Consider the following 15,248-nt stretch of genomic DNA (forward strand, 5'->3'; position numbering starts at 1 on the left):
GACAGTTTAAAATTTAACTATTGACTATTTTTGTAATATACTCTGGGATTTGAGTTTTTATCAAATGCCAAAATGAAAAAAAAAAAAAAACACTACTAATTTTCATGTTTTTAATTTATGACCTTTACCACTACAGATCTATAAATTATACTTCTAGCCAGTATCATGAGGCCAGCAGAAGCTCTAAGGCAAAAGGAATATAAACCTTCCTTGGATTAGTTGGTTGGTTGCTTAACAGAATTATGTGACTTTGTGTTCATTTCTTCACAGAAACAAGTTTTTCCCTGAGTCAGTCATCAGAAATATTATGTATCAAATATTGCAAGGGCTGGCTTTTATCCATAAACATGGTAGGTTTCTTTTAAGTCTCATTTTTCTGCCTCTTTAGAGTACTGTCAAGAATATGCACAGAAATTGCATATGAACTATTATTAATAATATTCTATTGGATAATTACAAGTTTGGGGTATGTGTTTATACATATTGACTTTTCATTTAAAAGCATTTAGAATTTCTTCAGTTCTGTATGATAGAAAATGGAATTTCTATATACTATAACTTCCTTCCTATAATAACCTGTATCTATTAAAAACTTGTTTTGTTTTTTTTTTTGAGACAGAGCCTCAAGCTGTCACCCTGGGTAGAGTGCGGTGGCATCACAGCCCACAGCAACCTCCAACTCCTGGGCTCAAGCGACTCTCCTGCCTCTGCCTCCCAAGTAGCTAGGACTACAGGGACCCACCACAATGCCCGGCTATTTTTTGGTTGCTGCCCTCGTTGTTTGGTGGGCTGGGCTGGATTAGAACCTGCCTGCTCAGGTGTATGTGGCTGGCGCCTTAGCTGCTTGAGCCACAAGCGCTGAGCCAAAAACTTAAATTTTTTAGCCGGGCATTGTGGTAGGCACCTGTAGATCCGGCGCTTGGAAGACTGAGACAGAGAATTGCTTAAGCCCAAGAGTTTGAGGTTACTGTGAACTGTGACACCAGGGCATTCTTCCCATGGTGACAGCTTGAGACTCTGTCTCAAAAAAAAAAACAAAACAAAACAAGAAAACTTGAATTTTTTAACAGTTTGATCATCTGCCCTTAGTCTAGTCATCATAAATCCAACCTGCAACCTCATCTCCCCTTTATCATGGAAATGAAATCTCTTCTTCGGAAGAGATTAGATTGCTGCATACATGGCGTGGTGTCTTACAGTTTTCCTTAGTATTTACGTTCAGTTGTGTCTATTCCTTGAGTGGAATTAAAGCAAATACTTGGTCCATTTTCTATGAATATCTTATAATATGTTTTAATTTATATAGTTTTTCTTATCACACCAAAATAAATATTGCTCTTAGAGTGAATGTGATGATTTTTAATGAAAATTTGTTTAGAATCACTAACTCCATAGACAGGAAGTTAGAGAAGTTTGTGCCACACTGTTGCTGCCTTCCATGCTGGCTGTCAAAAATCACCCTGGGTCTTCTTTCGTGTCTGATCCCATATTTTATATTCTCTTTTCTCCTTTATCTTCCAACAGAAAATAATTTTATCTTCTAAAAATTTTATGCAGCATTTCAGATAAGTATTTTAAGAACATTTCTGAATCCTTAATTTTTGTTTCATATAAACTGTTCGGGACTTTAAACGTCTAAATCCCCTAATAATATACTATAATATATTGGTAAATATCAATAATTTATTAATTACCCAGAAATAAGAGATAACATGTTTTTTAAATTATTCACAATAGAGTCCTGATTCTTAATTTGCTTTAGACTCTGATCATCATGGTAAGTCTTGACATTGCCTGGCTTGATTTATACTATCAGCAACTTCCAAAGCATAAGGGGTTAAAAAAGGAAGTTCATTTAGGATTTAAAAATTGTGCCTGATAGTAAATAACATATGAATTGTCTAGAGTTGATTATATAGTTGACTACTTAGTGATTTGGGAAACCAAACTCTAAGAACAATTAGACATTTTTACAAAAGCTAAATCATATTCTTGGTTTTTTTTGTTTGTTTGTTTGCTTTTTTGAGACAGAGTCTCAAGCTGTCACCCTGGGTAGAATGCCCTGGTGTCACAGCTCACAGCAACCTCCAACTCTTGGGCTTAGGCGATTCTCTTGCCTCAGCCTCCCGAATAGCTGGGACTATAGGCGCCTGCCACAACACCTGGCTATTTTGGGGTGGGGTGGGGGGGTTGTAGTTGTCATTGTTGTTTGGCAGGCCCGGGCTGGATTCGAACCCTCCAGCTCTGGTGTATGTGTCTGGTGCCTTAGCCACTTGAGCTACAGGCACCGAGCCCCAAATCATATTCTTTGCTGTAGTCAAACATCTCAGATGTAATATTTCAAGAAAATAGATATCTTTAAATAGTTGCTGTCAAAAATGAGACTAATATGTAGTTAAAACAGGACTAGATTAACAATATATTTATATTACAATGGGGAGAACCTCAACTGGACAAATATGTAATTGGCTTAGTTCTCTAAGACTTCATGGATTAATGTGACTTTGCTGTACCCTCACATTTCCATTCCTATCTTTGCATTGTGAAAGGGCCATGGATTTCTCTTGGATGTTAGTGAAATGTGTCTCGCCAGCTGTTTTGAGTAGGAATACCACATAAATTTGGAGTGAAAAACTGTTGCAGATGTCCTAAATGCAGACTCCAAGCTGGCTGTGAAGTGATTAAAAACATTGAGGCTTAGAAAGTCTTCCTAGCCCAGTGCTACATGAATGTATAGTAATACTCTTCTGATGACCACCTGCAATCCCCCTGCCTTACAAGGCGGTTAGAATCCCCTCAGCATATAACCAATACACTCCTAATCTCCCTTAGAAAAAAAGACTTTCTTAAGAACAAATCGGATTTGCAAGGAGGGCTTTAATTTTTTTCCCCTAGCTTTTCTTTCATTTCCTTTGGGTTGCCCAATACCTTGGGTAACTAACCGTTTATTTTGTATATTGAATTAGTAATATAAGCGTTATAATTATTGGAGTTTTCAGTGACATAGCTGTTGAGGAGAACTGGATATTAAGTAATTTTAAATGAAGGAATTAATTATAATGTGTGGAGTTCCATTTTTGTCTAATGGACTTGTCAAACAAGTGGAGTAGCCTGGAGGAACCAGCTGCGCTGATACAATCCAGATCAGGATGTGCTCTTCCCACAGTCCACCTCCCCCTCTGGTACACAGTAGCCATATCAATACCTCCTTAAGATAGTTTCGTGAGGAGACAGCATAATGCGGTAGTATCTAGCCCACTGCCTGAACCTGCTGGAGCCACAAATAAAAATACATGTGAAACAGTTGCTTTTATTTATTTATTCATTTATTTATTTATTTATTTAGTAGCGACAGAGTCTCATTTTATTGCCCTCAGTAGAGTGCCGTGGCATCACACAGCTCACAGCAACCTCCAACTCCTGGGCTTAGGCGATTCTCCAGCCTCAGCCTCCCAAGTAGCTGGGATTACAGGTGCCCACCACAATGCCCAACTATTTTTTGGTGTAGTTTGGCTGGGACTGGGTTCAAACCCGCCACCCTCGGCACATGGGGCCAGCACCCTACCCACTGAGCCAGAGGCACCACCTGAAACAGTTACTTTTGATGGTCTTACATCCTATGTGAAATTTCATACCAAATAATTTTGAAAGCAGAGTCCTACAGCCTATCACTTTTTAGGTGGTTTTTTTTTTTTTTTTAAGATCATCCTTCTAATTATGATAAAGAGGCTCAACTTTATATTGTTTATAAATCAGATAAAGCTATGTTTAAATGTGATGATTTATTGGTGTTTTTTTCCTTTATATTATCAAGGCTTTTTTCATAGGGATATGAAACCAGAAAACTTGCTTTGTATGGGTCCAGAACTTGTGAAAATTGCTGATTTTGGACTTGCAAGAGAATTAAGGTCACAGCCACCATATACTGATTATGTATCTACCAGATGGTGAGTAGTTTTATAGGACTCCCCTGAGGCATAAGTCTGTGTTGAAGTTTTCTGTCAAAGGATTGTTGCATTATCTTTCTAGAGGTTTCATATAGAACTGAATTTTGTATTCTTTAAAAAGAAGGGATTGGTTCATTATTATTCTGATCAATGAGAAAAGAAGAAAGAGGAATTTTACTATTTATTCAACAAGTACTTACGAGGATTGGTTCTTTACTATTCTGATCAGTGAGAAAAGAAAGAAAAAGAATTTCATTATTCATTTGACAAGAACACCTGCCATTTAGGTACAGGGAACACATCAGTGAACAAACAGAGAAAAATCTTTGCCTCCTACTGCTTACAACACACGTAAACAAGTTAAAAATATGACGAGTTGACCAGGGATAGTCCTGCACAGAGGAAAGATCATGTGAAGACACAAAGAGAAAGAGGCCATCTGCAAGCCAATGAAAGAGGCTCAGAAGGGTGGCGCCTGTGGCTCAGTCGGTAAGGCACTGGCCCCATATACCGAGTGTGGCGGGTTCAAACCCGGCTCCGGCCAAACTGCAACCAAAAAATAGCCGGGCGTTGTGGCAGGCGCCTGTAGTCCCAGCTACTCGGGAGGCTGAGGCAAGAGAATCTCTTAAGCCCAGGAGTTGGAGGTTGCTGTGAGCTGTGTGAGGCCACGGCACTCTACCGAGGGCCGTAAAGTGAGACTCTGTCTCTACAAAAAAAAAAAAAAAAGAAAGAGGCTCAGAAGAAAACAGACCTGCCTACACCTTGGTCCAGGACTTCTAGGCTCCAGAACTATGAGTATAAAATCTTGAGATACCTCCCGGACCTCCGTAAGAGCTGCACTGCCCGGACCTTCTTAAGAGCTGTGCTGTGACCGCAACCAGTGCCCACCCGGACCTCGGTAAGAGCTGCACCATGACCCGTGCCCGCCGGGCCTCCGCACACCCTGACCAGGAACTGCAGGAGTCATGAAACCCCGTGTCCTCCCTCCTGTACCATCCCTGTCTCCACACCAGCCCACTCTTCTGGCTGGGACTCTGGTAGCCGCGTGCCCTCCGGAGCCCTCCCTGTCTCTGCGCGGAGCCCTTCTCCTGGCCAGAGACTGCTAGAGCCTTGGGCTCTCTGCCAAAGTCACTGGGCGCCAGGCACTCCCAGAACCATGTGCTGCACCCTCCTCCCTGTTGCTGGATCCAGGTGTGTCACACTCCATAGCTGCCTCCACAACCAGAACTCCCTGGCTGGAGCAGCCCCAGAGGAACTACACAGGGTCACTCCCTACAAAGATGCAGCAACAATAGAGTGATCCCGCTGGGGTCTAATCTTGGAGAGACACCTCCCCAACTCTGAGGATGACCAGAGGCAATGGTGAAAAACAATCATGAGGCAAAATCAACACAAAAACACTGGAAATATGAATAATCAGAGTAGATCAACTCCCCCAAGGATCAATGGGGCAGACACAGCACAAGATCCCATGCACAAACAAATAGGTGAGATGTCAGAAATCAAATTCAGAATCTGGATACCAAATAAGATGAATTAGAATTCCAAGCAGTAACCCAAAAGATCTCTCACGAATTCAGTGAATTCAAAGACCAAATGACCACAGATTATGACACATTGAGACAAGAAGTTGTATCCCTCAAAGATCTGAAAAACACACTAGAATCCCTCAGTAACAGAATGGAGCAAGCAGAAGAAAGGATTTCCAACCCTGAAGACAAAGCTTTCCAACATTCCCAACCTCTCAAAGAGGAAGAAACATGGAGGGCAAAAACACATCACTCTCTCAGAGAGCTCTGGGATAATTCAAAGAAAACTAATATTTGTCTTATAGGGATCCCCGAAAGCGACGAAATGGCTTCACAAGGCACAGAGTCTCTTCTCCATGAGATTATGAAGGAGAACTTTCCAGACATGCCAAGAGATTCTGAAATTCAGATAGCAGACAGTTTCAGAACTCCAGCACAACTTAACATAAATAAGACATCCCCCAGACACATCATAATCAATTTCACTAAAGTTAATATGAAGGAGAAAATTCTGAAAGGAGCCAGACGAAAGAAAACCATCACCTAGAAGGGCAAGAATATTAGAATAACTGCAGATCTCTCTGCTGAAACCTTTCAAGCTAGAAGAGGATGGTCATCGACTTTTAATCTCCTAAAACAAAATAACTCTCAACCCAGGGTCCTGTACCCAGCTAAACTGAGTTTCATTTATGATGGAGAAATTAAATAGTTGATGACATTCAAATGTTGAAGAAATTTGCCATAACTAAACCAGCTCTCCAGGATATTCCCAGACCTATCCTTCATAAAGACCAGTGTAACCGGGTGGCGCCTGTGGCTCAAGGAGTAGGGCACCGGTCCCATATGCCGGAGGTGGCGGGTTCAAACCTAGCCCCGGCCAAAAAAAAAAAAAAAAAAAGACCAGTGTAACCCTCCACCACAAAAGTAAACCTACCCAAAAAATTTTGATCAAATTCCAACTTCCACAGTTGCAAAAGGATTAAAAATGTCCACCAGACTCTCAAAAGGCTTATCAATATTCTCAATTAATGTGACTGGTTTAAATTGTCCTCTAAAGAGGCAGAGGTTGACTTGACTGGATACAAAAACTCAAGCCAGATATCTGCTGCATACAAGAATCTCATCTTACATTAAAAGACAAATATAGACTCAAGGTGAAGGGATGGTCATCTATACTCCAAATGGAAAGCAGAAAAAAGCAGGCGTTGCAATCCTATTCACAGATGCAATAAATAGGCTTTAAACCAACCAAAATAAGGAAGGATAAGGATTGACACTTCATATTTTTCAAGGTAATACTCAATATGATGAGATTTCAATTATTAATATTTATGCACCCAACCAGAATGCACCTAAATTTATAAGAGAAACTCTAACAGACATGAGCAACTTGATTTCCTCCAGTTCCATTGTAATTGGAGATTTTAACACCCCTTTAGCACTGCTGGACAGATCCTCCAAAAAGAAGCTAAGCAAAGAAATTTTAGATTTAAACTTAACCATTCAACATCTGGACTTAATGGACATCTACAGAACATTTCATCCCAAACAAAAGTGAATACACATTCTTCTCCTCAGCCCACGGAGCATACTCCAAAATTGACCACATCCTAGGCCACAAATCTAACCTCAGCAAATTTAAAAAAATAGAAATTATTCCTTGCATCTTCTCAGACAATCATGGAATAAAAGTTGAACTCAATAACAACAGGAATCTGCATACCCATACAAAAACATGGAAGCTAAACAACCTTATGGTGAAGGATAGATAGGTTATAGACGAGATTAAGAAGGAAATCACCAAATTTTTGGAACAAAACAAGACATGAATTATCAGAACCTCTGGGAGACTGCAAAGGCAGTCCTAAGAGAGAAATTTATAGCACTGTAAGCCTTTCCTCAAGAAAACGGAAATTAGGAAGTTAATAACCTAATGGGACATCTCAAGCAACTGGAGAAGGAAGAACATTCCAACCCCAAATGCAGCAGAAGAAAAGAAATAACCAAAATCAAAGCAGAATTAAATGAAATTGAAAACAAAAGAATTATACAACAGATCAATAAATCCAAAAGTTGATTTTTTGAAAAGATCAATAAAATAGATAAACCTTTGGCCTACCTAACCAGGAAAGAAAGAGTAAAATCCCTAATTTCATTGTTATCAGAAATGGTAACGATGAAATAACAACAGACCCCTCAGAAATTCAAAAAATCCTTAACGAATCCTACAAGAATCTCTACTCTCAGAAATATGAAAATCTGAAAGAAATCCACCAATACCTGGAAGTACGCCACCTACCAAGACTTAGCCAGAACGAAGTAGAAATGTTGAACAGGCCTATATCAAGTTTTGAAATAGCATCAACTATAAAAAATCTCCCTAAAAAGAAAAGCCCAGGACCAGATGGCTTTACGTCAGAATTCAACGAAACCTATAAAGAAGAACTAGTACCTATATTACTAAACCTCTTCCAAAATATAGAAAAATAAGGAATATTACCCAACACATTCTATAAAGCAAACATCACCTTGATCCCAAAGCCAGGGAAAGACCCAACAAGAAAAGAAAATTATAGACCAATATCACAAATGAATACTGATGCAAAAATACTCAATAAGATCCTAACAAACAGAATCCAACAACACATCAAAAAAATTATACACAATGACCATGTGGGATTTATCCCAATGTCTCAGGGCTGGTCCAATATACGTAAATCTATAAATGTAAATCAGCACATAAACAAACTAAAAAACAAAGACCATATGATTCTCTCAATTAATGCCGAAAAAGCTTTTGATAATATCCAGCATCCCTTCATGATCAGAACACTTAAGAAAATTGGTATATGAGGGACATTTCTTAAACTAATAGAGGCCATCTACAGCAAACCCACAGCCAATATCGTACTGAATGGAGTTAAATTGAAATCATTTCCACTTAGATCAGGAACCAGGCAAGGTTGCCCATTGTCTCCATTGCTCTTTAACATTGTAATGGAAGTTTTAGCCATTGCAATTAGGGAAGAAAAGGCAATCAAGGGTATCCACGTAGGGTCAGAAGAGATCAAACTTTCACTCTTTGCAGATGACATGATCGTATATCTGGAAAACACTAGGGAGCCTACTACAAAACTTTTAGAAATGATCGAGGAATACAGCAATGTCTCCGGCTACAAAATCAACACCCATAAATCTGTAGCGTTTATGTATACCAACAATAACCAAGCTGAAAAAACAGTCAAGGACTCTATTCCTTTCACAGTAGTGCCAAAGAAGATGAAATATTTGGGAGTAAATCTAACAAAGGACGTGAAAGATCTCTACAAAGAGAACTATGAAACATTAAGAAAAGATATAGCTGAAGATGTTAACAAATGGAAAAACATACCATGCTCATGGGGCTGGGAAGAATCAACATTGTTAAAATGTCTATACTACCCAAAGCAATATATAATTTTAATGCAATTCCTATTAAAGCTCCATTGTCATATTTTAAAGATCTTGAAAAAATAATACTTCATTTTATATGGAATCAGAAAAAACCTCGAATAGCCAAAACATTACTCAGCAATAAAAACAAAGCAGGAGGAATCATGCTACCAGACCTGAGACTGTACTATAAATCCATAGTGATCAAAACAGCATGGTACTGGCACAAAAACATAGAAGTAGATGTCTGGAACAGAATAGAGAACCAAGAGATGAATCCAGCTACTTTGACAAGCCAATTAAAAACATTCAGTGGGGAAAAGATTTCCTATTTAACAAATGGTGCTGGGTGAACTGGCTGGCGCTCTGTAATAGAACGAAAGTGGACCCACACCTTTCACCATTAACCCAGATAGACTCTCACTGGATAAAAGATTTAAACTTAAGACATGAAACTATAAAAATACTTGAAGAAAGTGCAGGGAAAACTCTTGAAGGAATCGGCCTGGGTGAATATTTTATGAGGAGGACTCCCCAGGCAATTGAAGCAGTATCAAAGATACATTACTGGGACCTGATCAAACTAAAAAGTTTCTGCACAGCCAGGAACATAGAAGTAAAGCAAGCAGATAGCTCTCAGAATGGGAGAAAATATTTGCAGGTTATACCTCCGATAAAGGTTTAATAACTAGAATCCACAGAGAACTCAAATGTATTAGCAAGAAGAGAACAAGTGATCCCATCTCAGGGTGGGCAAGGAACTTGAAGAGAAACTTCTCTAAAGAAGACAGATGCACAATCTACAAACACATGAAAAAAAGCTCATCAACCTTAATCATCAGAGAAATGCAAATCAAAACTACTTTGAGATATCACCTAACCCCAGTAAGAGTAGCCCACATAACAAAATCCCAAAACCAGAGATGTTGGCATGGATGTGGAGGAAAAGGCACACTTCTGCACTGGCGGTTGGAATGCACACTAATACGTTTCTTCTGGAAGGATGTTTGGAGAGTACTTAGGGACCTAAAAATAGACCTGCCATTTGATCCTTTAATTCCTTTACTAGGTTTATACCCAGAAGACCAAAAATCACAATATAACAGAGACATCTGTACCAGAATGTTTATTGCAGCCCAATTCAGAATTGCTAAGTCATGGAAGAAGCCCAAGTGCCCATCGACCCACAAATGGACTAGCAAATTGTGCTACATGTATACCATGGAATATTCTGCAGCCTTAAAGAAAGATGGAGACTTTACTTCTTTCATGTTTATGTGGATGGAGCTGGAACATATTCTTCTTAGCAAAGTATCTCAGGAATGGAAGAAAAAGTATCCAATGTACTCAGCGCTACTATGAAGCTAATTTTTAGCTTTCACATGAAGGCTATAACCTAACTATAGCACAAGAATATGGGGAAAGGGCCAAGGAAGGGGAAGGGAGGGGGGAGGTTAGGGTTGAGGGAGGGTAATGGGTGGGGCCACACCTACGGTGCATCTTAGAATGGGTACAGGCGAAACTTACTAAATGCAGAATACAAATGTCTACATACAATAACTAAGAAAATGCCATGAAGGCTGCGTTGAACAGTTTGATGAGCATATTTCAGATTGTATATGAAACCAGCACATTGTACCCTTTGATTGCACTAATGTACACAGCTATGATTTAACAATAAAAAAATAAATTAATTAAGAAAAAAGAAAAAAATATGACAAATTACCAACAGAAAGCTATACACATGTTCATCAAAAGACATATCCTAGTCACAACTGCAGACTGCCCAATGTCCCCAAGCAGCAGAATAGTGGGTTCCCCCAGTGCAATGCTTACAACTGTGAGAATGATCAGTCTGCACTGTGTACGGCGAGGTGGATGAGTCTCACAGAGGCAACGTGAGAGCAAGAGGCCAAACATAAAAACAGCGCACACTGCACAGTTTCATTTGTATAAAGTGCAAAAATGGAGAAAAATAACCTGTGCCATTAAAAGTCAAGATAGCCAAACAACCACAACAACAATGAAAAGTCAAGATACCCACCAGTTCCTGGGGGGGTGGGTGTGTATAATAACTGGATGACTGCACGAAGGACGTTATGGGATGCTGAGAACATGCATTTTTGATCTGGGTACTGGGTCTGCGGATATTTTCTATTTGTGAAAAGTCATCAAGTGGTACTTTACAATATGTGCCTTTTCGTGTTTATTAAACACTAATAAAAACAAGAATATGGGGCGGTGCCTATAGCTCAATGAGTAGGGCGCTGGCACGTACACCAAGGCTGGCAGGTTCGAATCCAGCCAGGCCAGCTGAACAATGACAACTACCACAAAGAATATTTTTTGTAACGACTACCACAAAAAAAATAGCCAGGCCTTGTGGTGGGCACCCATAGTTTCAGCTACTAGGGAGGCTGAGGCAAGAGGACTACTTGAGCCCAAGAGTTCAAGGTTACTGTGAGCTATGATGATGCCACGGCACTCTACTGAGGTCAACAAAGTAAGACTCTGTCTCAAAAAAAAAAAAAAAAAGAATGCGGAGGAATGAGAAGTCTAATGCACTGCTGACATATAAAGTGGTGCAGCCTCTTGAAAAACCAGTCTGGGAGTTTCTCAGTGGTTCAACATGATCTAGCAAATCCACACCGCCAAGAGAAATGAAGACTCATGTCCACACGAGAACTTGTATATGTATGTTCACAGCAGCATTCTTCATCATAGCCAAAAAGTGGAAACAACCCAAATGTTCACTTCTGATGAATGGATAAGTAAATATGGTATATTCATACAATGGAATATTATTCAGCAATAAAAAGATGAAATACTGATGCATGCCCCAATGTGGACAAACTTTGAAAACATCACTTAAGTCAAAGGAGCCAGGGCCAGATAGCCTATGATTCAATTGATATGAAATGTCCAGAACAGGCACATCTACAGAGACAGAAAGCGGTTGCCTAGGGGTGGGGACATAAGAATACAGATGGGTAAGAGGCATAGGGTTTCTTTGGTGGTTAATAAAAATGTTCTAAGATTGATCATGGTGATAGATGCATAGATCTGTGAATTTACTAAAATATATTGAATTGTACACTTTAAATGGATTGTATATATGTAAATTATATCTCAATAAGGCCGCTAAAAATATTTGTCAAAAAAGGTACAGTAAGTCCTCACTTAACTGAGTCAACAGGTTCTCAGAAACTGAACCTTTAAGTAAAATGTGTAACAAAACCAGTGTTCCCCATAAGCTGATTGATATAAAGAAGAGTGATAGTTCTTTGGCATATTTCTGGTCACAAACACATCACTGAACTTCTATATAAAGAACAAAACACTTCTAATATTAAACATTGAAATAAATGTGAGCTATATATAAATTTTAAAAAGATTTAAAAAAAAACACGGAAAATAATTACTTACCTACTTATTCCAGCTCAGGGTCGTGGGTGGCCAGATTCTGTCCCAGCAACTCAGGGCCTAGGTGAGACCCAGCCCTGGCCAGATGCTGTGCCATCACAAGGTGCAAAACCACACACGCACACACTGTCACACAGGGACCACCTGACATCTTTGGGGTGTCGGTTGAAACAGGAGGCCTTAGAGAAAACCCACACAGATGTGGGAGGGAATGTGTAAACTCCACACAGACAAGAGCCACAGCTGAGAATCAATTTTGTTTTTCCCTAATCGATGTTATAATAAAACGACATTGAACAAAATGATGATATTTGGGGACCTGCTGTACCCTGAATGAAAGCAAAAAGACAGCATTACAAAACATTCGGACTAAAATATTTTTACATTTTAATGTGAAGGAAGGAGTTGGAATTGAGAATATCTTCTATTTGGCAGACTTTGTGTTGAACTTAGATACCTTTGCTCTCATAAATATTTAAAAATATTATGTACAGAGAGGGGTCAACTGAGGGTATCAGTACTTTCAAACTAATAAAAAAGGAAAAAGTCCATCACTCAGGGATAGTCTTTGTTCATCTTTTTTTGTATCCTTCATGTGAATACATGCTGGCTCTAATAATGTTTTATAATATGGCATTTCTCCCTTTTTTCTTAATATATAGAATAGCATTTATTTCCAGATTTATTCAGTTGAGTTTCTGTCTTAAGTTATGTGGATATTTCTTTCTTTTTTTTTTTTGAGACAGAGTCTTACTCTGTTGCCCTGGGTAGAATGCTGTGGCATCATAGCTCACAGCAACCTCAAACTCCTGGGGTTTAGAGCAATCCTCTTGCCTCAGCCTTCCAAGTAGCTAGGACTACATATGGCCACCACACCTATATTTATTATTTTTATTTATTTATTATTATTTTTTTAGGTAAAATCCCTCTTATAATTGTGTCCTGCCCCTAAGAGGTGTGTCACTCACTGTCACCCCACATCCCCTCCCTTCTTTCCTCTCTGCTCTCCCATTTCCCCACCCATCATGTACTAGCATTAATTGTCCTCATATCAGAATTGAGTACATTGGATTCTTGCATCTTCATTCTTGTGATGCTTTATTAAGAAGAATGTGTTTCAGTGCCATCCAGGTTAATACAAAAGATGTAAAGTCTCCATTCTTTTTAGCGGCTGAATAGTATTCCATGGTATACATATACCACAGCTTGTTAATCCATTCCTGATTAGTTTTCTATTTTTAGTAGAGATAGAGTCTCACACTTGCTCAGGTTGGTCTTGAACTTCTGAGCTCAATCAATCTACACATCTTGGCCTCCCAGAGTACTAGGATTATAGGTATAGCTACTACACTGGCATTTCATTGGACATTTACATTTGTCTCCAGCCCCACTCACTGTTTGTGGTCAAGAAACATGTTATGTCCAATTGTCCCTTGTATGTGGTACAAACACCTAAAACACAGAAGCTAATAAATACCCATTCCTTGATTGAAATGCATGACCAGACAGGGCAGAATGTTACTGCCCATCCATGTTTCAAATTACAATCAAAATAGCCTTTATCGTTTTTTGTTTTCTATTTTCATAGGTATCGGGCTCCTGAAGTTTTATTAAGATCTTCAGTTTATAGCTCTCCCATTGATATGTGGGCTGTGGGAAGTATAATGGCTGAACTGTATACATTAAGGCCACTTTTCCCGGGAACAAGTGAGGTTGATGAAATCTTTAAGATTTGCCAAGTTTTAGGGACTCCCAAAAAAGTAAGTATTTTTATCCCTCAGTTTTTGTAACTTATACTTGCTACTTTGCTTTTAACTTTATAACTTTTAATTATAATTTTTGTCTAGATATCAGATATTTTTATTTTTAAATAGGCTAAAAAATAAATAAATAAAAGGGCTCAGACTTTAATGGTTAGTTTTCTTATAATGTTTGCATTTCTTTTTATTGGGATGGGATAAGGATTGCAAGAAGCCACTGGACTGAAAAAAAAAGGTGCTTTTTAAAAAAAAACTTAAGAAAATTCTCTCTATAGAGAGTGTAACTTTGGGTGGATGACTAGGCTGGCAACTGTGTAAGACCAACTTGGTTAGGCTCATTCCTACTTGCTCTGTGACTGTCTAGTGGTATAAGCTCATTAAACTTTGGGGTCTTGAACCTGAACCCTTTCTTGTTTCCCTTTATACAGCTCTGCCATGGGTATTTGACTTCATGAACTGAGTATTTTTTGATTGACTTTTAGTCCTTACTTTCTGAGATGTGCTTAATAAATGTGTGTATAATTACATCCTAATTAAGTTAGTGTGTGCCTTGTTGACATTAGACAAGTAAATGTAGCTTTTAAAGCTTTGACATGATTGTCATTTCCCAGCTATGTGACATTTTTAACACTGGATGCTATATATAACACAGTAGAACCTATGTAAGTCGACCAGCCAAAGGACTGTAGCAAATTGGTCAACCCATGGAGGTGGTCAACATAAGGAACAATTGGTCAACCCATGGAGGTGGTCAACATAAGGAACAATTGGTCAACCCATGGAGGTGGTCAACATAAGGAGCAATGCCTACTATACTGATACGTGCATGTGGTGCATGTCTGGTCTCTGAAAGTTAGGTCAATGTAAAGAGGTGGTCAATGCAGGCCTGCCACCATTCTGGGCTATGGGGGTTCTACTGTATATAATGAGGATCTTTGTCGTAATTAGCCTTTTTGTAAAGTATGTGCCCTTATTTGTTCAAAGTCACCCAAGTATCGTAATCACCAAGATCCAAAACCAGACAAGAGTTTAACATTTTGAAATTTGTAAAAGCGCTTTCTCATTTTCTCCTAACTCGCATTCAGCGTTCTTTCTACACTGTTTGTAGCATCAAATGAATTGTATATATGGTCTGGTATTCTATGCGCACATTTGTT

General features: G+C 38.9%; 1 protein-coding gene across 1 annotated transcript in view; it reads left to right on the forward strand.

The window, feature by feature from the left end:
- The window catches only part of MAK (male germ cell associated kinase), a 77,151-nt gene that overhangs the window by 25,776 nt on the left and 36,127 nt on the right, over window positions 1–15,248 (forward strand). The window contains exons 5-7 of the mRNA XM_053601566.1: window positions 271–350; window positions 3,815–3,947; window positions 13,920–14,091. Of these exons, the coding sequence (XP_053457541.1) occupies window positions 271–350; window positions 3,815–3,947; window positions 13,920–14,091 (385 nt within the window). The remainder of the gene's footprint in view (window positions 1–270; window positions 351–3,814; window positions 3,948–13,919; window positions 14,092–15,248) is intronic.

Source organism: Nycticebus coucang, chromosome 9 (genome assembly GCF_027406575.1).
Source record: "Nycticebus coucang isolate mNycCou1 chromosome 9, mNycCou1.pri, whole genome shotgun sequence".
Taxonomy (NCBI): domain Eukaryota; kingdom Metazoa; phylum Chordata; class Mammalia; order Primates; family Lorisidae; genus Nycticebus; species Nycticebus coucang.